At 40.2% G+C, this 24,474-nt stretch overlaps 1 protein-coding gene across 4 annotated transcripts in view; it reads left to right on the top strand.

The window, feature by feature from the left end:
• RSF1 (remodeling and spacing factor 1) overlaps positions 1 to 24,474 on the top strand; it is a 123,751-nt gene that overhangs the window by 49,131 nt on the left and 50,146 nt on the right. For 3 of the 4 annotated variants that reach the window (XM_048840522.2, XM_048840515.2, XM_048840475.2), the window contains exons 2-8: positions 30 to 121; positions 7,989 to 8,081; positions 9,277 to 9,482; positions 11,574 to 11,728; positions 15,062 to 16,821; positions 18,512 to 18,715; positions 24,213 to 24,317. In XM_048840522.2, the coding sequence (XP_048696479.2) occupies positions 30 to 121; positions 7,989 to 8,081; positions 9,277 to 9,482; positions 11,574 to 11,728; positions 15,062 to 16,821; positions 18,512 to 18,715; positions 24,213 to 24,317 (2,615 nt within the window). The remainder of the gene's footprint in view (positions 1 to 29; positions 122 to 7,988; positions 8,082 to 9,276; positions 9,483 to 11,573; positions 11,729 to 15,061; positions 16,822 to 18,511; positions 18,716 to 24,212; positions 24,318 to 24,474) is intronic. The other variant, XM_048840485.2, reaches the window with a different exon arrangement.

The following is a 24,474-nucleotide window of genomic DNA, read 5'->3' as shown; positions in this document are numbered from 1 at the left end:
CTCCCTCTTCCCCCCTTTTAATACTGCAGTTCCAAAAGAGTTGGTAGAACTTCACTTGAAACTGATGAGGAAGATTGGGAAGTCTGTCACAGCAGACAGATGGGAAAAATACTTGATCAAGGTACAGTAAATGTCTGTTCTGTTGCTCTGAAATGCTGGGATCTGATGAAATCTTATGTCAGAAATCCCTAGTGTGAATTTTAGTGAACCTAGTGCTGTAGTCAAAATCTGTGTGCGCGTGCCCAGACGGAGTTGCTTAAGGTTCTAGTTTAACTAACTTTCAGCCTGCCTGGGTCTGCGCACAAATTTCTGAAACTAGATACCAACTTCTGCATCTAGAAGGCTGCAAACCTGCAAGCTCTATAGCATGTGCAAGACAGGAGCAGATTGGAGTATAAGAATTATAGTGGCCAGTCAGAGCAGAGAGATTTCCATATTAATGATACAGTAGTTTATCAGTAATTCTATGATGTAAATCCATGTACTTTAGCTGACAACCATACAGAGATTTGTATGCTGTGTGCTTATTGATAAATAAGGACACTGTGATTATGCTATCAGAGTACCCAGAATTGCATAACGGGGGAAAAAATTGTAGTTATGCATCAATAGTGGTACACCATTCCTTTGCTCTGACTCCGAGGTGGTTCTATGTTGGAATTATAAATCACTTACGTAATGTTATAAGGTGCTCTGTCAATGTGTGAACATATATAAGACATAGTCCTTGCTCCAGAGAATTTGCAGAGACTGAAAGGTCCATGTTTTGTTAAGAAAGCATCGTGCTAATTAGGAATACTTCAATTTGAACTTTGGTTATTCCCTTGTTGTTTTAGTAGTTTGGTTGGCTGTCACTGAGTGCTTTGTTTCAGAGGGGCAGCCGTGTTAGTCTCTATCAGCAAAAACAATGAGGAGTCCTTGTGGCACCTTAGAGAAATTTATTTAACAAATTTATTTGGGCATAAGCTTTTGCGGGATATAACCCACTTCATCAGATGCATGGAGAGAAAAAAAATAGGCAGGTATTAATACACAGCACATGAAAAGATGGGAGGTGTGTTACTAAGTGGGGGGTCAGTGCAAATGAGGCCAATTCAATCAGGGTGGATGTGGCCCATTCCCAACTGTTGACAAGAAGGGGTGAGTATCAACAGAGGGAAAATTATTTTTTCTAGTGACCCAGCCACTCCCAGTCTTTATTCAGGCCTAATTTGATGGTGTCAAGTTTGCAAATCCAGTTCTGCATTTTCTCATTGAAGTCTGTTTGGGGTTTTTTTTTTTTTGTGTGGGGAAGAATGGCGACTTTTAAGTCTGTTATTTAATGTCCAGGGAGATTGAAGTGGTCTCCTACTGACTTTTGAATGTTACAATTCTTGATATCTGATTTGTGTCCATTTATTCTTTTGTGTGGACTCTGTCTGGTTTGGCCAGTTTACATGGCAGAGGGGCATTGCTGGCACATGATGGCATATATCCCATTAGTAGATGTGCAGATGAACGAGCCCTTGATGGTGTGGCTGATGTGGTTCGGTCCTATGATGGTGTCCCTTGAATAGATATGCGGACAGAGTTGGCAACGGGGTTTGTTGCAAGGGCTAGTTCCTGAGTTAGTGTTTCTGTTGTGTGGTGTTTAGTTGCTGGTGAGTATTTGCTTCAGGTTGGGGGGCTGTCTGTAAGCGAGGACTGGCTTGTCTCCCAAGGTCTGTGAGAGTGAGGGATCGTCCATCAGGATGGGTTGTAGATCCTTGATGTTGTGCTGGAGAGGTTTTAGTTGGGGGCTGTAGGTGATGGTAGTGGCGTTCTGTTACTTCCTTTGTTGGGCCTGTCCTGTAGTAGGTGACTTCTGGGTACCCTTCTGGCTCTGTAAATCTGTTTCTTCACTTCCCTAGGTGGGTACTGTAGTTTTATGAATGCTTGATAGAGATCCTGTAGGTGTTGGTCTCTGTCTGAGGGATTGGAGCAAATCCAGTTGTGTCTGAGGGCTTGGCTGTAGACAGTGGATCGTGTGATGTGGTCTGGATGAAAGCTGGAGGCATGTAGGTAAGTTTAGTGGTCAGTAGGTTTCTGGTATAGGGTGGTGGTTATGTGACCATCACTTATTTGCACTGTAGTGTCCAGGAAGTGGATCTCTTGTGTGGACTGGTCCAGGCTGAGGTTGATGGTGAGGTAGAAATTGTTGAAATCCTGGTGGAATTTGTCAAGGGCCTCCTTCCCATGGGTCCAGATAATGATGTCATCAATGTAGCTCAAGTAGAATAGCAGTGCTAGGGGACAGGAGCTGAGGAAGTGCTGTTCTAAGTCAGACATAAAAATGTTGGCATACTGTGGGGCCATGCAGGTACCCATAGCAGTGCTGCTGACTTGAAGGTATAAATCGTCCCCAAATCTGAAATAGCTGTGGGTGAGGACAAAGTCACAAAGTTCAGCCAGCAGGTTAGCCGTGACATTATCGGGGATAGTGTTCTTGACGGCTTGTAGTCCATCTTTGTGTGGAATGTTTGTGTAGAGAGCTTCTACATCCATAGTGGCTAGGATTGTGTTTTCTGGAAGATCACCAATGGATTGTAGTTTCCTCAGGAAGTCAGTGGTGTCTCGAAGATAGCTGGGCATGCTGGTAACATAGGGCCTGAGGAGAGAGTCCACAAAGCCAGACAATCCTGCTTTGTTCACTTTTACACTTCTGGATTCCTGTAACAAGCAACAGTAATTAAGTCAGGAGGAGAACAGAGCTTGCATTGCAACACCAGGCACAGCGTCCAGTCATAAGGCCTGCTTTTTAAGCCTGCATTGCAACTTTAAAGTGGCTGTAACTATTAGCAGTGCTTTATTTTTCAATTTTGCTGAAATTTTTAATATATAACACTTTACACGTAGACCACAAATTACTGAATGGCAGATGGGTGATTCTTTTCTGTCCCCCTTGCTAACAGTGATCTGTTCAAATGGAAGTAATTGGGACACTTACTGAAGAGAAGATACTTGGTGTGCTTCTGCAGTCTCATTGGTGTTGTCTATGCAGGGCTCTCATGTGGTCATACAGAAGGTTCTGGCTTAGGCAAAGACACATTGTTTGTCCTCCGATATAGACTGCTTAGCCCTTTTGGGAAGTGCACAGTCTGATTAATGCAGACTGTTTTGTCCCATGAGTACTTCCTTCATTTGATCACAATCAAAAGTTTTTTACATTCTTATGCAGTTAAGATTTATTGGCTTTGGACTACTGTGGAGTCGCATCTTACGCGGCGGTTAGGTTCTAAAGTCAGTGCGTAAGGTGAAAATTCACGTATAGTCAAAATTACTCTTGAAAATCCCTTAAATTGCCCATAAAATACAGTATACTGTACATGGTTTTGTGTATACAACCCTGTACAGTAAAATGTATAATGTTTACAGTAATGTACAGTATATAATAAAGAGTACATATGAAAAATGTAATTTTACAGTACTGTATTTTTAATTACAGGGGGGTAATTACAGGGGGTCGTCAGGCCTTGATGTCGATTCAGGAGACGGAGGTGACGGAGAGCTTGGGTGATGGAGAGCAATTCGTAGACGAAGTGGTTGGCTCTGGTTCAGTTCGAGAAGTTGATTGCGTAGGCTCATCTGCTGCTGGTTGTTTTTCCTTGAAAAACATGGTGGTCGGTAACTGTCGCTGTTGTCTCTTGAGCTGCTCAAACATTTCTTGATATGGTCTCAAATTGTCCGTAATACTACGTGTGATTTTTTTTTTTTGAGGCTTCCTTCCATAGAGGGATCGTATTCAGAAATTAAATCATTCAAGTTTTTCGCAGCTTAGAACACTTCAGCAAATTTATGAAGATTCCAACTTTCTGGCTTGTTCTGTTCGTCGTCGTCATCCTCGTCTTCTGTAGACAATTTTATCAGTTCCTCTGACTCTTCGTTAGTCAGTGTTTCTCTATGGCTCTCAATTAATTCTTCAATTTCTTCCTCAAGGATGTCGACGAAGCCATCACTACCCACTTGCCTGGCCACCTGAACAATGTGTTTCATTTCTTTGTCAATTGTCGGGAAACGCTTAAAGTCATTCACACATTCTTTCCATAGGTTTTTCCAACGTGCATTGACTGTTTCAGGCTTGATTGCATCCCTTGCCTGTTTAATATAAGTGATGCAATCGGCAATGTTGAAGGACTTCCAACACTCCATCACATTAAGATTGAAATCAGCATCCATAGCGCTACGTATCCGTGAGAATGTAAGCCTCGTGTACGTGGCCTTGAAACAGCGAATCATGCCTTGTTGAGAGGTTGGAGGATGAGGTGGTATTGGGGGGGAGAAAGACTACTTCAAAGTCGTTATGCGCAAACCAGAGTGCCACAGGGTGGCGAGGAGCATTGTCTACAATCAGCAACACTTTAAAGTCAAGTCCTTTCTCTTCTAGGTACACCTTGACCTCCGGAATGAAACGCTTGTGGAACCAATCCATAAATAATGCTGCCGTCACCCAAGCCTTTTTATTTGATTGCCAGAACACAGGCAGGAAATTTTTGTTCTTGCCTTTTAAGGCACGGGTATTTGCAGCCCTGTAGAGCAAGGCCAGCTTTATTAAATGCCCAGCCGCATTGCCACAAAACAGCACAGTCACACGGTCTTTAGCTGCTTTGGCGCCAGGGGCTTGTCTTTCTGATTTTGAAGTGAAAGTGCAGATGGGCATTTTTTTCCAGAAGAGCCCACTCTTGTCAGCATTAAAAACTTGCTCCGGAAGATAGCCCTTTTCTTCTATGATTTTCTTCAATTGTTTGGGGTAGGCTTTTACTGCCTCTTCATTGGCAGATGCAGTTTCACCAGTAGTCTGCACGTTTTTGAGGTTGAAGCGGTTCCTAAAACTGTTAAGCCAGCCTTGGCTGGCTTTGAATTCCTTCTCATCAGAAGGCTGTCCCTCTTCGGCGGGAGGTTTGAACAGCGCATAGAGGCTAAGAGCCTTTTCTCGCATGTGTTGCCATCAATAGGCACACGTTTACGGTTCATGTCTTCCAGCCATAAGTTTAATGCCTTTTCAGTCTTCACTAAAGTCTTATCACGCACCTGTCTCATCACCTTAGCAGTTACTGGAGCACTTGATGCCACGGCTTGATGAATTTCTCTCTCTCGAATCTTGATGGCACGGATGCTAGATTCATTGCGGCCATATTTACGCGCCACATTGGAGACAGACATATCGTCTCTCAGTAAGTCCAACACAGCCTGTTTTTCCTCCAGCATTGGAACAGATTGCTGTCTCTTTGGTTGAGCACCAGAGGAAGTAGTTGGCTTTCGTTTCGGGGCCATGTTGTACGAAAAATACGTACAGTATCTTTAAAACACTAGAATCACACTCAGTGCGACGAGATGCTCACACTATGAGAGGCACGTGGGAACGGAGACCGTCTGAGGGAACAGCAGATGCACGTCTCCCATCTCATGCTCACTCCGGGGCATACGCTCATTGAGTGGAATGGTGGGCGGAATCGCCCGCACTATTTACAGGTATCTTGTTGTTTTTCTTTTTTTTTTGCCGAGCGCGTATAGTTGAATTCGCGTAAATTAAATGCGCATATGATGCGACTCATCTGTAGTCTCTCTGGACCCTTTCACTGTGAAATCTACAGGTTTCCAGTAGGCTGCTTCCACCAGTGCTGGTTTGGGATCCAGATGTCTGTGGTCCTCTGAGACTCTCACCAGCTGTGTGTTTGATTCCTTCCTATGTTTATTGCTTAAAGCAAGCAATTTGAGCATGGTGCCAGTAAGTAGCACTTAGATGCCAGTGTAAGGGCCTTAAGAAGTATTTTGGAGAGACCCATATCAGCACCCACTTTACAGATTGGTAGGGTATGGTCATACTTTCATGCGCAGAAATCAGCTGCTTCCTTAAGAAACCAACTCCTGTTGCTGAAGTGCCTGCCAGTTTCAAACTCTCCTTTTGAAAAGGCAGTGGTTCTAGCATACCAGATGTGCTTAAACCCATGACCTCTGTGGAAGGCTTCAGACTGGGTTCGAGATTTCTTTGGAGTTGAGACTGCATTTATCAGGAGTAAGAATAATCTGCTGGTTTTAGTTTATGGAAACTTGGTCATTGTGTTCATGAAAAATGGTTTCAACAGCTCTGATGCCACTGAGTAGTTGCTTGGGCAATTAAAAGGCATTTCCAGTGTTTCTGAAACTTCCCTCCATTGGTTTGAGTGATACATAAAACATAGGAGTTGGTCATGGATGTTTGATGTGTCTTCTCCAATGTTTGTGATATGCAGCATCCCCCAATGATCTTCATGTTTAGAATGTTGAATACAAGAGATAAAGTAGAATGTATTCATTTGTTGGCAATAAACAGTTGTATCTCTTGTTCTAAGTTTTGGCCTGTGCATTGGAAGAATGGACAACATAGCTTGTCCTCAAAACAGGCAAACTTGCTGCTGAGCAGAAGTCATTTTTATGAGATGGTACTTTTTTTTTGTTACCACTTTCTGAAGCAACTCATTCAGCGTTAGCTAGTGAAGTTTGGGCTCACTTTCAGCTGTGCTGCTCTATCGAAAGCTACATGCTGGATGTGGTTTAGAAGCTTACTTTGCCCTGGGTGCATCCTCTATTTAACAATAACATCTTGATCAGGAAGATTGATAATTCCCTTAATGCTTTCAAGAGAACTTCTGTTGATTGCAATTTGTTCAGGATGCAGCAGCACTTTGAGCCACTGATTTAAGCATCCATGGTACAACAGTGCCACTTTTAAAACGACCGTCCTTAACATTGTAGTCTCTGGGTATATTTGAGACTACCTTGAACTTTGTTGTAGTGGATACTTGCACTAAGATACCGCATACCTACTAGGGATCCCACTATTTGTATCTTAAATAAGTAAGCGGCCACTAGTGCCTTTGCTATTATGGGTCCTAGGATGTGAAACTTGCTCCCTCATGACAATTATTTTGACCCTCTCACTTAAAAAAAAATCTAAAACTTATTATCCCAACCCTGTTTTTCCACTGTTGATCCCATATATTCGTTCTCCACCACCACCCACTTTCAGTGGTCCATTTAGTCAGTGTTAGTTGTTTATATTTTTAAAGAAGGTCTTTTTATTATGTTTTCAAACACATTTTAAATGGTTTGAGGTATGTGCTCTGAGGACCTCAGCATTTTATATGTAATTACATCATTTTACAACATCAAATGAATGGTAGTCTCACTTACTATTTGTATTACAGTAGCAGTGCCTAGAGGCCACAACTGAGACTGGGATTCCCGTTGTGGGTACGTCTACGTTGCATTATAAAACCCACTGCAGCAAGTCTCAGAGCCTGGGTCTGCAGATACAGGCTCATGCTACGGGGCTAAAAACAGCTAAAAGACGTTGCTTCAGAACCCACACTACATTACAAGCCACAATGTTTACACTGCTGTTTTTGGCCCTCTAGCATGAGCCCCACAAGCCCAAGTCTGTAGACCCAGGCTCTGAGACTTGCTGCCATGGGTTTTAAAACACAGTGAGACATACCCTGTTTAGTGCTGTACAGATATGTATGAAGCAGTCTCTGCTCCATCGTACTTGTAGTCTAAATAGACATGACAGACAAAGGGAGATGGGAAAAGAAATGGATGCACAGAGGTGAAGTAACTTGTCCAAGGTCACATAGCAAGTCAATGACAGAGTTAGGAATAGAACTGGGTCTCCTGACTCCCAGTCTAGTGCCCTAGCTGTAGATCATGCTGTCTCTTAAGAGTTGCTCAGAGCTAGGAAAATGGAGGTGATGATAGTCCAGATCCTGGTGATATGGTCTTTCAGGACTTAGTGGAGACATGCCCAGTGCTTGCCTTCCTACACCTGGCTTTATCTCTGGTTTTTGTCTATGGCTTTTTTGCTTACAGAAGTTACAATGTTTGTAGATAAAAGTAAACATTGGTATTGCAACAAAATACTCTTCCTCTGTAGAGTTTTCAAGTGACATTAATCCACTAATACTAGTTAATTTAATATTTTGTTTATCTGACAGATATGCCAAGAGTTCAACAGTACTTGGGCGTGGGAGATGGAGAAGAAAGGCTACCTGGAAACAAGTGTTGAATGCAAATTGGGAATTCTGAAGGTAATGCATTTACTATTTTTTTTTAAATGACCCTTTGAAAACTTATACATTGCAGTAATTAAATGTATTAAATTTGGAGCTGACGTCAGAGCATGTAACAAATAACTATCACCAGTCATAGTTGCTGATGGTCTTGTTAATGGGGATAAGCCTCAACTAAATACGGTGTTTTCTGTTTGTTTTCATACTTCACTTGTTCGCACTGAAACATATTTGTAGTTACTGTTCTGCCCTTGGAGGGTGTTTACCCATGCGGTATTCTTTTTTGTTATGTGCATGAGCTAGTAATGAAGCAATTTTATCTTATCTTCAGCTTTTCAGATCATGAGAAAAGTCGGGAGTAATGAGCCTCATGTGTGCTGGCTTAAATTACATGGAGTTTTACTGTAGACTAATATACTAAATAAATAATATCCACTGTTTAGCTAGGTCATTCACAAAAAAGAAACTTCCATATACATTGCTTTCAGATCTATATAAAATACAGAGGTTAGAGTTTCAATGGCTACTTTTAAAAGAGGAAATAGAAACACCACGCTGTGTATGTATGCTTTGGTGGTGGCTTGATTTCATCCTGCTGTAGTAGCTGTTAATGTTTACTATAGTAGAACCTCAGCCTTGCAAACCGCAGTTATGAACTGACCAGTTAACCCCACACCTCATTTGGAACTGGAAGTACACAATCAGACAGCAGCAGAGACAAAAAAGAAAGAAAGCAAACACAGTACAGTACTGTGTTAAATGTAAACTACAAAAAAACAAACAAACCTGGAAAGCAGCATTTTTCTTCTGCATAGTAAAGTTTCAAAGCTGTATTAAGACAATGTTCAATTGCAAACTTTTGAAAGAAAAACAATAACATTTTGTTCAGAGTTACGAACAACCTCCATTCCCGAGGTGTTCGTAACTCTGAGGTTCTACTGTACAGTAAGGATGCCTTCATTCTCCACTGTTTAAAGTTTGCTGTTGAACAGGTTTAATGCCATTCTAAATGGCCACTAACAAGAAATTAAAAACTAATCTCTGATTTACCAAAAGAGTATAATCTGGAGAGGCCTATGCATTGTATCCCCCTTTCTCTAGTTAAGTCACAAAACTAATAAAGGCAAGTATAAAAAGAGAACCAAATAAATAAGTTTTTTTGGTAGTATCTTGGTGTTCTAAAAAAATCTTTCTACATTGCGATTTTTTTCAGTACCTCTGTGAGTGTCAGTTTGATGACAATCTAAAATTTAAGAATATCATTAATGAAGAGGATGCTGATGCTATGCGTCTCCAGCCAATTGGTCGAGACAAGGATGGTTTAATGTATTGGTACCAGCTGGATCAAGAACATAATGTGAGAATGTATGTAGAAGAACAGGATGACCAGGATGGGTCTTCTTGGAAATGCATTGTCAGGTAACTTTTTTTTTCTTGTTTGTAACTGCAAATTTTAAATGTGATTATCTGTGACTATGAAGTTCAGATGTTGACTTCAATAAGTATCCTCTTTTCAGAGAGCAGTATTCCTGTCAATTTAATTCTCTACCTTCAGACGTACACAGTACGTGCACAACTACAATTTATGAAGAAAAGCAGCTTGTTTATGGGATAATAGCCAATGCAGATGTCATTTTATGGTTTATAAGAGAAACACCATCTAGAGTTTCAAGAGCACAATGGTTATAGGGCAGTAAGATCAGGAGGAGAATTGTGCCCCCTGGAGAATGGTTCCACTACGTGCTGACAATGTGCTATCGGGAACATGGAAGAAGACTGTGTTAATTCTCTAACCTCTCATGCTATCGGTCACAAATTAGTAATAGACAACATTATGCTCTCATTAGAATTGCAGGGTTGAGTTCTAGGCTCATACAATGAAAAATAATTCCTTAATCTAGTACAGGAAGCCAAACACAAAAACCTTCTGAAGTCGAACTCAGATCCTGGATGACTAATGATTAACAGTCTACTAGTAACTGCTGAAATGCAGGGGCTCACTGCTCCTCTGAGTCTCAGTGAGCTCCAGCAGTTTAGCCTGGTGACCTTTTCATGATCTTCTGGACTCAAATTCCTTTCATCATTCTTATTAAAATGAAAGAAAGTGTCTTTGTACTATGTAAATATTTCATTTTCTAACATGTACCTTGTGTACTGTGGCATATTCTCCATGGAAGAGTCTTTTAATTTTGAATTTATTTATTTAAAATTTTCAAATGACTGATTTTTAATATATTCTCATGTAAAATCTTTATTTAAAAAAAAATCTAGTCAATTCCAAATGTGTTTAAAGCTGGACTCTGATCAAAAGAGAATCGGCATTGAGTAAAATGGTAAACAAATATGGTGAAAGAGATCTCATAAATGCCAAATACTGTCTGTAATTTAAATGATGTGTGTGTATATAGCTATAGCTTTAGCAATTAGGGTTATTGAACAAAAAGTTTAAACTGTAAAGTCAATTCTCAATGGGTTACATAACATGACCAGTGTTACCACTAAGGAGATTTTAGTAGCTGCTGTGTGTGAATAAAGTAAACACAACAAACCAAATCAGCCAAAAGGTAAACTATGCTCGCCTTGCATCATGCACCTGGGGACTGCCAGGTAAAAGACAGGCCAAAAATCAAAATAGGATAGTCTTATGCTGAGGGAGCCCTGGCACCATGTATCTCCCACTGGTAAAACACGGTAATTGTCTCTGAGATCTGAAGTGGTTTTAAAACCACCAAACTCCCCATGCTAAACTTGCGCATGCTTCAAGGCTTTGGTTTTCTGTGTATGTACAACCGAAATTCCTATCCAAAACAACTTGCTAGGTATTTACTTGAGAGCATAAATATGAGAGCCCTGACTTCTAGTCCTGTAGTGCAGCATTGCATCCGTTTAACCAGCTCTCAAAACAGATTGTCTGTTACTGCTCTCTACTTCCTTACTTAAACGTTTAAATTGGTAACTTTATTTTACTTGCTTGAGCATTAATTTCCCCCCATAATCTCTACATCAGTATAGTAACTAATTTTAAATGTTCAAGTTTTTCTAGCCTACTGTGTATTGTTTAGGGTGGGATTTTTGAAAGTACTTCAGTGCTTTTTGAAAATCCACTTTTAAATGATATAATTGCTCTTCTGTTTCATGAGTACTGCACTACATGAGTGCTACCCCTTTCAGTGAGGGAATCTGATAATTGCTGAAGGAAAACAGAAAAAATGGGCATTGATGATGATAGGTTAATAATTACAAAACTAATAAACAATATAAGCTTAGATCCAAAGCAGGATGTCTGGAAGGGTCAGCAAGGTAGTTTTAGTTTTACTATAGATAAAATGGCAAGTCGTTTAATCACAAAATGATGGCTATTCTGATTGGACAAAGCCGATCCGCTGGTCTTGTAGTTTGTAATGCAGCATTCATTTAAGCAGGTGGTGTGTTTTGTTTTAGATGGATGGCTTTGGGGAGAGCCAGTAAAGAGCTTTATCAAATAACTTATTTCTTTCCTTTGTCATCCAGAAACCGAAATGAGCTAGCTGAGACGCTTGAACTTTTGAAAGCACAAATCGATCCTGCACTGTTGAAAAAGAACAACCAGCAGGACAGCTCATCACGTGAAAGCCCTAGCATAGAAGATGAAGATAGCAAAAAGGAGGAAGAAATATCTCCACCAGGTTTTCTATCCTCTTTTTACCATTAGAATAGGCCTGGTTTTTTATTATTATTCTCTGAGCTAAAAATCTGTAATCCATGTATCTAGGATACATTTTAAACCTTTTCACACATCTTAAAATTCAAAATAATTTGGGTGTGTACTCAGTTTACTTTTAAAAAAAACAAAAAAAACCACCCAACAAATTACATCTACAACTTTCCATTCTTTTAAAAAACTTAACTTTGTTTTTGTGGTATTTTGTGTAACACCACTGACACCTGACATTTGCTTTTCTATCCATTATCTTTCTTTCATTTGTCATGCATTAGGTTTCAACCCAGCTTCACGTTTCTAATGGATATGAAACTCCTTCCACCCCCCAAATTTGTGGAGTGGCATAATTGATGTCAAACACCACACCCATAGTTGTGTTGACATTGTCTTTAGCTTTGTATCACAAAATATGGATTTTTCTTCACTTTAGTAATCTATTCTTTAAAATCAAGAGCAACACATCAGTTCAAGATAGTTTAAATTGTTGGATTTAGGTACAGTACTGTGAAGTAGCTTAATCCCAGTGAAGATCTGTGATGAGTTTTGTCTGATAAAAAGCCCTTAACTGTGCACATTTTATTTTTCTCACCAGTGAAGAAACATTACTTCGTTCCTTACTGCTTTGTCACTGCATATTTCTGATATGTTGCCTAACTTATTTGATGTGTTGGTTTTTTATTAGGAATCAGTTAATGTTAAATGCTTCTCCTTGTAGTAAAAGACCTAATTTTTCAGGTTCAAAGCAATTAAAGGCCTATCTCCCCTGGGGAATCTGATATTAAAATTGGTTTGCATTTTTTTGGGAAGTTTCCACAACGGGGACAGGCTTTCAGGCTCACATTGTGCCCTCAGTTACACCCATGCCAATAGTATTAAAGATAGTGGGTGTTATAGGTGTAACTATGGGCAGAATTTGGCCTAGAGTTCTGGCCTACAAGGGGAAGCGTTGCTGTTTCATTGACATTCTATGCATGTTCTTCCAAAGAACTGGTAAAGGGAAGAAGCAATTAATACAATGATACTATATTGTGAGGTTCTGTAGAAAAAGTTAAGAAATCTTATTGTACAATTGTATCATTGCTGATATCAATAATTAATACAGAGTGTGATCTGTATTGGTTGTTAAGTTTAATATAACTAAGATATTTTACAATGGCTAAAGTTGCAATTACATTGCAAATAAGAGATGATAAAATCTCCCCTATCATTGATACTACAGAGTTAATTTCAAGCATTGGTTCAGTAAAAACTGGTCAGACCAGTTTAAGCTACCTAAACTCAGGGCTATTTAGCTGAACCAGTTTTAAAACCTTTTAAAACAGTTCTCCAGTCTAGACAAGCCCCAAGACCGCATGGTACACCAATCCATCAAAGTTAGCTAATGTCACTACTCATGTTAGGCTAGCATCTGATATGTATTGCTTGTAGAATTTCTAGTGCTAGACAATGGGGTTGTGTCTATACCAGACAATGGAATTACTTGTAGCTGATTTAAGTACAAACAGTTCAGCACTTAAAACCATTCCAATTGCACTGCCCTCTGATACCTATCGCACAATCCAAGCACTGCTTTCAGAAACAGTACGTTCTGGGAGATCTTGAAATAACACCCTACCCCCAAATGTACTGTTTGTCCACATCTACACCGGCACTAAATTATTCCATACTAAAACAGTTTAAACTGAACCAGTTCTTAAATCTGTTGAACGTCTACTCAACTCAAATGCTGTTTTGAGAACTTGTAAACAGCTAACATCCTCTTTGTGAGTGGATGTGAATGCTTTGATGTAGGGAACTAAATTGGTTCTGAGAATGGAGAATTTGTCTAGCATAGACAAGAATTAGAATGGCTGCTGCCCTCTAATGCTAGAAACTTGAGGGACAGGCATAGCTGAGGGAGAGTCATAGCTAAGGGAAAAGGGTTGTGAAAGAACGAGGTCAGAGACAAGGGAAGAGGAAGCGGAAAAAGAGTAGACACAGAAAATGCATCCTACTCTTATCTCAGGTAAGCACTGCCTTCAAGAAAGCCACTTGCAGCATTGAGAAGTTACAGGGGAAAGCAGAGTGTAAATCACCTACGGAAGAAGGAAAATATGGGACTGGACCCTTTGAAATATTGTCTTTGGTTTTGCATTTGTGGGGAGTTGACTTCTCTCTGACTTCTGAAATGAACTAACTTGGTTTTGTTTTTGTTTTTTCTTTCAACGTCCCGTGAGTTTCTCCTCACCATTTTATTTTATCCTTCTATACAGTTTCCTGTTTGAATGTGAGTTAAGCTAGCTTTTGAATCCCCCCTCTTCATTTAGAACTAAACCAGCTTTCATCTGGGAAAGGGCTTACATTAGTGCAGGGGAAAGGAATAACTTGGTGCTGGGATTTACTGCCTTTTGGAATAGGAAGAGCCTTTCAAGTGTGGGAAGATCACAGTGCAGAATATGCAGTGCTATTACATCTCATTTTTTGTTGACTTACAATTTCCAGTAGGTATGTGATATACCTCAACTTCTGTGCAAAGACCATACCATCTAACTCTGGGTAGATCTGCTCCCTGCAGTTTTCTCTGACGTACTTGTACTCTGCACTTATTTTGTATGTGTTGGTCCTGTTGAAGTCAACGGGACTTTTGCGTGTGAAATGAATGCAGAATGTTATTTATTATTTGTATTGTGGTAGCACGTAGGAGACCCAGTCATGGACCGTGGCCCCACTAGAGTGCAACAAATCTGGGTGAATTTTGGTTCAGGACATAGTATTGCAGCTTCTCCTCTTCCCTCTGAAACAGAAAAAAATAATAAGTAAACCCTTCTGAAAATATCAGGGTGTATAAACAAGAGTGTGGTTTGGATGTGGACACATCACTTGAAATTCTAGTATAAGGAATTCTGTAAAATATTTTGTTATAGTGAAATAATTCAAACTGTTAAGTCAGACTTCTTTTAAAAACTAGTGTTTGCAGACCTCGTTCTTAAATTTTATGTACACATACTTTTAGAAAAACTGTACTAAAATTGATTAGGGAGCTAAAAGGTCAGCATAGAAAAGATAGATCTGGGGCTCTGCTGATATTTTCTGTCAAGTTTAGAATTATCTCTGGTTTTTAGTTAAACTGAACTGCCGTTCTGTCCTATTCTTTAGCTAGTATTTGTCAATCAGGTGGCAAATGCCAGTGTTAGGCCAAACCCTTAATTTCATTAGAGAGGATTCATTTTGATTGTTGTAGGATGCATTGTTTAGCTTTATTTTTTTTATCCTAGAATTCATCTGGTTATGTTATGTTGTTTTGTTTCTATTTTAACAGGAAATGAATTAAAAATAAAAGAAGAAAAGGAGACAGTGGAAGTACAGTCAAAGGAATTGGAAAGCCTTCCTCCACCTACAGTCCCAGCAGATGAAAACATGATGAAAAAGGAGAAAGTGGAAGAAAAGGAAATTATAAAACTGCCAGTCATAGTAAAGCTAGAGAAGCCTTCAGAAAACAATGAGGAAAAGCAGATTACCAAAGAAGAAAGTGATTCTTTTAAAGAAAATGTCAAGCCTGTTAAAGCAGAAGTGAAGGAAAATAAAGTAGAACCAAAAGATTTAAAAGAAGTAAAAAGCAGCACAGATAAAATAACAGTTCATGAGCCTGAGAGATTAGAGTTTTCTGTCAATGTCAAAACCCCTCAAGAAGTTGTGGAGAAATCTGCAGAAGAAAGTGAGAAACTTAAAAATGACCAGCAGGCAAAGATACCACTGAAAAAGCGAGAGATCAAGCTAACAGATGACTATGACAGTCCAGTAAAGGGGTCCTTGTGTAAATGTGTTACTCCAACAAAGGATGTCTTGAAAGAGGAAGGAAAACCAGAGGAGGAGGGTTTTAGACGAGTCCCTACAATCACTGCTTTATGTCCTGATGGGAAATTGCTAGTAAATGGAGAGGTTAGTGGTGAAAAAGTTACCCAAAATGTCACCCAAAATAATAAGTCAGAACATTCCATTAGCACAAAGGAAGACAGCAGCAGCTCATCGAAGGAGAAAAATTGCATAAGTGGGGGGAAAATATCAGACTCTTTAAACTCTGTTAGCAAAATTGTGAGAACATGTGAAGATGAGAAAAATGTGCCTACAGACAAAGAGGTAGCTGCTATGGTCTCTGAGGTTTCTAATCAGAAAGTGCCTTTAAAGGAGGAATCTAGTCCTATAGAAAAAGAGTCCCTTGACAGTATGACTTCTGAGATGGCAATGGAGGACTCTTGGAAAACAGGATACTGCCCCAAGAAACCTGAAGAGAAATTAGCTTTGAAAACTAGGAAGGACAGACGACCACCACTCAAAGAATGTTTAGAAAAGCTGGAAAAGTCCATGAAGACATCCACTCCTAAGGAGCCACCCAAGCTTGGTCTAACAGATGAAGAATGTTTGAAAAGTAAAATTGAACTGGAGAAGAAATCTGACTCTCCAAAAGCCGCTGAAACACCTCCATCGTCTATTCCTCCTGTTCCTTCTGAGAAATCTGCTTCAGAAAAAGAGGGCTCAGATTCCAAAAACATACTTGCTGATGAAAGCAAAGTACAGGAAGGATCAGACTTAAAAAAACAGAAGGAGGAATTTGAAGCTGCCCGGACAGAACCAGATAAACAAGATAATGCCCAAACCTCTAGTGTAGAGGAGTCTTCAGAGACTAAAACGGAATCTGCAGTACAAAAAAGCAAATTTAAATATAAACTGGTTTCTGAAGAGAACATCTGTGTAACAGATAACAAGGAAATAACCTCCGAGAGGCAAAAGGAAGGGATCAAGTTAACCATCAGGATCTCCAGTAGAAAGAAAAAGCCTGATCCACCTCCGAAGACTCAGGACACTGAGCAGAAGGAAGAGGAGGAAGTCAGTGTTGGTCGCACTTTAAGGAGGTCTCCAAGAATATCTAAACCTACTCCAAAAGTGGTGGAGACTCGAGATCAGAAACCTGACAAAAAACGAGGTGAAGAGGAAGAGGAGAAACTGGCAGTGCTGCAAAAGCAAGACCGAAGAGAGGATGTGAAAAAACAAGAGAAGGAGTCCAATTCTAAAGTGAGCAAGGTAACAGGAGGAGATGGTGGTTTTCGATCTAAGGAGGAGATGGTGGTTTTCGATCTAAGGAAAACACATTTGTGGAGGAATGTTGAGAAGCATGCCATTATGGTCAATTTATGCATGTTACTAGTCCAGTAACTTGGTTAGGGCAGTGACTGATCTGAAAACAGCCCCCAGGAGAGTGCAAAGATTGACTGTGTGATGTATATGTTGATGCTTGGTCAATTTGATGATGATGGTGGATAGATGGGAACAGGGAAAATGTTAGTGTAAAGTAGTAATGCTATATAGAATTTAACAGGAGTTTTGTTCTTGAGAGTAGCTGAACCACTTTTAGAGGGATTATGAGGGAATCTCTTATGTAGGTTTTATTTTGGGTTCAGAAAGTGTGTTTTGCATGATAAATTTGTCTTTCAGGCACAGTTTTAAAGTTTATAGAGTAGAAATGATAGTGAGCTTGCAGGTAGAAGGCACATACATCCTGCTATTAGCCCTGCTGTGACTTTGTGTTCTCTTTGTTTGACCTGTATGTCTTCCTGAAAAGCTAATTAAAATAAATTTAAAAAACAGGAAGATAGAGGCAATATTTTTCTTTTTAAAAGTGCCCTTGTTAAAAGAACAGTGTCAGCTTGAAATCTGGTTAATTTAAAAAATGAATAACTAGGTTTTTTTCAGGCGCTATTCCTGTTCTGAATCTCCGTACTAGCTTTTGTAGTTCTACAAACACCTTTTCCTCGGTTTAAAAAAAGTTTTCTCTCTTCTGTTGCGGTGTGAATAACCTTCACAAACAAAATGAGAAATTGACCTTATAGGGGACAAAGTGAAACTGTTATATAGTAAATGCTGTCAATTGCCTTACATAAACTGCAAAAGTACTGAGATTTTTTTCATCTTTCAGTTCTGGTAATAGGTGCTACAAGTAACTATGTTAAAATTGATACAAGTATGGTCTTACATGGACATAGCTTTTGAAAGACTTAGTGATCTAAATATGTGTAGTGAGATACAAAAATTAATATAATAGAGACTTTTGGGCCTGGCCTCTTTGTATAAAACACACACATGCACACAATCCTCTCAAACATCTTCCTCCTCCAACCCCACAGGCAGAGACCACACGTATTGATGACAGCAATTTATCTCTTACAATATGATGATTCTAAAAGTAAAATAAGTCACATTCTGTAATTTGTTTCTCAAAAAGCAAGCAATGTTAGAAATATATTCTCTTTGGATTGAGGAAAGGCAGCTTCAAAATAAGGTTTTATTGTACTCTGGAGGGGAAAAGTTTACATGTCAAAATTCTCATGTTCACTATGCAAAATTACCTTGTCAGAGTAGAAATTTTAGATTTTGATAGCTCAACAAAGGGGTGGAGTCACATTCTAAGGCTTTGTCCTCACATCTTTTAAACCTCATCTGAAGCATTTTCTTTGCCTATACCCTTTAATTTCTTTTTTCCTTTAGTTTTAATGAGTTCTGTGAGGATTTTTGGACTCAATGAAAGATCTACTCATTGAAGCTGCTGTATCATGCTATGTTTTCCTCTAGCTATTCTGATTGAAATGAATCCATTCATTTTAGAGAACATTTACTCAAACGTAAACGCGATAGTCTTTTTAACTTAGAAAACCCCTGGTGTAAATGACGAGGCAATGTAAGTGCCTTTTGCTGTGTTTTATCTTTGGAACACTAGGCCACACAGAGAAACAAAGTGCGGTGGACAGGTACTCGAACACGTGGCAGGTGGAGATATTCAAGTAATGAAGAGAGCGAGGAGTCTGAGACCGAAGAAAACTCTGAGGAGGAATCTGAGGGGGAAGAGGAAGAAGAGGAACCTGCACCTGCTGATGATGATGAACCATGCAAGAAGTGTGGCCTTCCCAATCACCCTGAGCTAGTATGTTCTTGATCTACAAAATAGCGTGATGGGGGAAAAAACTTCCATTAATCACCCTGAAAGCGATGGGTTTTTAGACTAGTAATGTGTAAAACATAGTTATTTCTGCCATGAGAGAGCTTTCTTCTGAGAGATGTGTAATAGTATTTTACAATAAACAATCCCTCCCTGGGAAAAGTGATACGGCAGGTTTAATAGGTATTAACAGTAAGGGGACATGGATGAGGCTGCAATATGTCCGCTATTCATCTTAATACAAACAGGCTTTTAATGCTGTGGGTATGCCTTGATGGCTTGAAGCTAAGATGAAATCTGCTTCCAGCATGGCCCCACTCACATCACTTGTCCTGTCTGCTTTCCAGTCTGGATCTTGCTGACTGACATAATGGTGGCCTGAGTAGGAGGAGGAGGCAGGGTTCAGAATCCAGCTTGATCTCTTCAGCCTTCCCCAACATTTTCTCTCTCTCCTTTCCTCCTACCAGTTCTGAGTCTCAAGCTGGGAAAAGGGAGGTTATATGAGTCATCATTATTCTTGGAGCAATTCTGCGCCAAAAAACTAAAAATTCTGCACACAGTATTTTAAAATCCTGCATATGTTGTTTGTCAAAATAACACAATATAATCATGCCAGTTTCAATTATTTTGGTAATTTATTTCAAAATACCTGTCAACAAGTGTGTCTGTAACAATACAGATGACAAAAAAGATTCAGGAAATGTTTTCTGACAAATAGATTCCTTAGTAGTCATATTAATACAGAACTTTGAGTAATAATTCATTTAAACTACAATACAGAAACACATTTCCCACACCCCACAGAAGTAGTGCAAAGGCTTGGGGGAGTCAGGGGGAATGGAGGAGCTGAAGGAGAGGGAAGTAATTGCTGGAAAGGAGCCTGGGAGTGAACCTGGAGGGTTGTTGTGGGGGAGAGGGGGAGTGTTATGGAGTTGGGGAGCCTTCCCCATGCAGACCCTAGCTGATCCTCTAGTCTCTCTCATTCAGTCAGACACAACTGTCCCTGTCCCCATGCAGAGGTGATGCATGGCGGGGGGGGGCATGCATATCTCCTCTCCGCTCCCCCCCTCCCCCGGGGATTGCTCAACCACATGGTGTGGCCAGCCCCCTCCCTGTGGAGCAGCTGAGCTGGCAAGCTGTGCCAGACAGGGAGAGGCAGAGGCAGGAGGAACAGATGGAATCTGTGGGGAGGGGTCCTGCTTTCCTGGAGGGGGGGCTACCTGGGGAGCGAGTGACTTGAGCTGTTCTGGGGTTGTGCCCCCCCTCCCCCACTATCAGCAGGTATGGGTTATCTCTGTCCCCGTATGTCCCTGTACCCCCACTCAGCTACACCTCCTCGCCATCCCCATGTGTCCCTGTACCCCTATCTGGCCTTGCATCCCTACTTCCATTCAGCCCCTGCCCTAGTCTGTCCCCAGCCACTAGCCCTTCTGAACCCCACTCTGACACCATCCCAGGAGCACCATGTGCCCCACTCTGTCTGTCCCCCCCATATCCCGTGCCTCCTCTCCTGGCCCCGCTGGCAGGGCATGGCACTGTGAGGAATGCAGCCTCTCTTCCACCCTATCAGCTGCTGACTGCTACAGCTGGTGAGCCATCTGCCCTCTGTTCTGGTGCCATAGCAGCCTCTGGTGGCAAAAGGCATAACTGCAGCACCTCTCTGGGAGAAAGTATTTTCTGCAGAGAAAAAAAAAAACCTGCATGGGACCTGAATTCTGTGCATGCACAGTGACGAATTCCCCCAGGAGTAGATCATTCTCTGGCCTCCTTTACTGGGTAAGCTGTGTGATGTTTTTGATCCCTTTGACATCACAGGCAGAGAAATGGGACCATTTACTTGGAACCAAGAGGGAAAAGTGCAAGTTTGTTTCGCCCCCTAGGATGTCTTACCTTTTATAGTGTATACTCTGTTATGTTTGTACATAGCACCATGAAGATCTGACCTGGTTGAGGCCTCTAGGTTACTAGAATATAACATAAGAACGGCCATAGTGGGTCAGACCAAAGGTCCATCTAGCCCAGTATCCTGCCTTCTGACAGTGGCTAATGCCAGGTGCCCCAGAGGGAATGAACAGAACAGGTAATCATCAAATGATCCATTCCCTGTCGCCCATTCCCAGCTTCTGGCAAACAGAGGCTAGGGATACCATCCCTGCCCATCCTGGCTAGTAACCATTGATGGACCTATCCTTCATGAATTTATCTAGTTCTTTTTTGAACCCTACTACTGTAATATAAATGAATAAATTACACACACACACACAAACTATTCTAAACGAACATTAAAGTTGCAAAATCAAGCCACTCAGAAGTTAGGAAAAGGCAAAATTAAGGTTCCCATGCAAACTTAAATGAGCACCTTTGTGTATATGCATTATGGGAGAGTCTTAATTACATGATCACATATTATTTTTCCGCAGGCCCCTTGCCTCATTCAGTGTACAGGATGGATGGTGCTCAATTAATGAGCAGCTATTCAATATTTTGTTTTATCCTCCATTCTTCAATATGTAGCCATAGACCTTATTTACTGTACCCTATTTAAACCCTGCTCAGGAAACAGAATTATTAATTTCTTCATGGACTTTCTATGGCACTCAGACTACATTATATCTGTGTGTTTCACAAATGTTAATTTATTTTCAGAACACCTTGTTAGGAAAGGGGCTATTATCATCACCATTTTATAGATGGGGAGCTAAGGCACGGACAATTTAAGGTTGAAAGTGTCCACTAATTTTGGGTTTCCAATTTCAGACTTCCAGCACCTGATTTTTCAGAGTATGTAGCATTATACGGTGCTTTGTGTTTAAAGCACAGCTCCCATTGACTTCAATTGTGTCTGTGAGTACTTGTTTCAGAGTAACAGCCGTGTTAGTCTGTATTCGCAAAAAAGAAAAGGAGTACTTGTGGCACCTTAGAGACTAACCAATTTATTTGAGCATAAGGAGAGTGGATTTTTTTTGGGGGGGGGAAGTGTCTTTGGGGGGAGAAAACCTGGATTTGTGCTGGAAATGGCCCACCTTGATTATCATACACATTGTAAGGAGAGTGATCACTTTACATAAGCTATTACCAGCAGGAGAGCGGGGTGGGGGGAGAGAAAACCTTTTGTAGTGATAAACACCCATTTTTTCATGATTTGTGTGTATAAAAACAAACATCTTCTGTATTTTCCACAGTATGCATCCGATGAAGTGAGCTGTAGCTCACGAAAGCTTATGCTCAAATAAATTGGTTAGTCTCTAAGGTGCCACAGGTACTCCTTTTCTTTTTGTGAGTACTTGGCACATCTGCAAATCAGAACCCAGGATCTCAAATTAGGCATGCAGAGGATGAGAAGCACACAGTTAGTGGCCGCCTGTTAAAAGTTAGGTTGAAGTGGCTTGCAGAGCATCACAAAGGAACTCTATGGCAGAGGCAGGGATAGAAACCAATTTTTTACAACAGACTTCATAGCCTTAACCATGAAATCATCCTTTCTCTTCCTGTAGTCCCCTTCCTCATTCGCTACACACCTTCCAACTTCTGCAAGAAATGAGGCAGGGATCCTGTGATAAATAAATATGTAACTAAAGACTTTATCATAAATACAAGAGTAGCAAATTAAAGTTTGGTAAGCAACCCCTAATTCTGGCGTTTCTTAACTTTTGAGTGCTTGCCTTCACAACCTTAATTTTCCTCGAATGTAGCTTTTTGGCATGTAATATTCACTTTAATTGCAGACTGAAGTTAGAACGCTTTCTTTCTCCACGATAAACTGAATAAAAAGAAACTATCAGGCTTCTCACCTGGTTCACTCTTGCTTTGTTTTTAAAAATCAGTTTGGATATTTATGAAGTAAGTGCACAATCAAGTAGTTTGAAAACTACTTGCAGCCCAGTATAAAAAACAAGTGCTCGGAAATCATCCAGCTTGGTGCCATTTAATGTGTAATAAAGTCCAGGCCCATAAAGGACCAGACCCAGAATGTAAACATTAAAAACATCTTTTATGTGAAATTTTAAATAAGACAGTTATGACTTATCCTTAATTTAAAACTCCAGGCAGTTTGGTGATGAAACATTGGGTTTTATATTCTGGATATGTCCTTTGGAATAATAAGGGTTGATTACTTTTTTCCCCCTAAATAAGCCATGGGCAACAATCTGTGTCTTTTAGAGGTCATTACTTTTTCTTTAACTCGAATGACATGGGGTTTACTGTGCGTGAACAGTAAAAGAAAACTCCAGTGCAGTATACGATCCTCTGATGATTACTTGAATAATTCACCAAAAAGCTAGGTCTTACATATAACAAAGAATGAATTAAATAGGAAGCTACAATATGGGGTATCTGAGAATGCAGGGTAGGACTTAAGAGAAACAGAGAACCCATTTGTGTGGATAGGAAAGGAAATGTAAGGGGTAAGATTTGAGAAAACCCACTGCTATGTTCAGCTTTGAAAGTCCTTGCTCTTCCATGTGGAAGCAGCAATCGTAGTCTCAATCTCCATCATCTGTCTAGAGTGCTTGCTGAGAAGTATCATCATTTGCAGCTTCATCTGAGGCCATTCTCATTTGTGAAGGTAATGTGACAAGTGTTTCCTAAAAACTGTTCTAGAGATCCATTTTGAATAAGTATATGTTCATATACAGTCAATTAACTATTTAAGGATCATAACTTATCACTGGAGTTTTCCTTTATTTTTTCAATATTATAAGATGCTGAATATTACAATATTTTAAATGGAATAGAATTTATAAGAAAAGTATAGCCTGAATATCAGGGAAGACTTCCTGACCTCGAGTTTCTTTAGAAGTGGCATTATCTGCTCAGTGAAGTGTTGAAAACCCCATTGCTTGAGATGCTTACCACTAAATTGAACAAAGGACTAGATAAAACACTATAGAGAATAGTCTTCTATCTCTAATTTCTACAGTTCTGATTTAACAACACTTGCTACTCATCTTTAACATTTATATTTATCTGGCAAATCATAATGCTCACTCCTGCCATTAATCCACAAAGTAAGCGTTCTTTTAGTTATGTGACAGACATGCCAGCATGGTTGAGCCCACTATAGTAGCTCCTTGAATGATTTGTAAACTCCAGTGGATGAGCACACAATTCACATCAACTTTGCCATCTCCTATTTGATGGAAAAGAGGCATCTAGGGTTTATCCTGATAAATCAGTATGCATTTTAACATTGTGTGTTCACCTATGATTCTAGGCAATCCAGATAGGGTTTGTTTGTGTCTGTACGCATGATAAACAATCCAGAGTTAAGTCTGAACATCCTGGTACACCAACTGTTCCATGAAAAGACATATTTCATCTTTCCATAAAACCCTACAAATAAGTGATTTTGGAGGTTCTGAAGTTTGTACAGATCAGAGTATTTATGCAGATGTTTCAACACTGCCTAGGAAATAGCTTTAGAACTTGTTACCTGCCAAGAGGTGCAAAGTGATGCTAATCTGTTACTTGGTTTCCACAGATTCTGTTGTGTGACTCTTGTGACAGTGGATATCACACAGCCTGCCTTCGACCCCCATTGATGATAATCCCAGATGGAGAGTGGTTCTGCCCACCTTGCCAACATGTATGCTTTCTAGTTGACTAGTTTTCGTCTCTGCTAGATGTTGTGGAGGATCATTGTTTGATTAACAAACTGTTTCTAGTATCCATCTTTCTCCGTTAAAAAATAACCCCTCATTTGGGATGCATTGCCTCAACCATCCCCCGGCTCTGTTATTAAC

Source organism: Caretta caretta, chromosome 1 (assembly GCF_965140235.1).
Source record: "Caretta caretta isolate rCarCar2 chromosome 1, rCarCar1.hap1, whole genome shotgun sequence".
NCBI lineage: Eukaryota > Metazoa > Chordata > Testudines > Cheloniidae > Caretta > Caretta caretta.
This window is presented reverse-complemented; position numbering and strand designations above follow the sequence as displayed.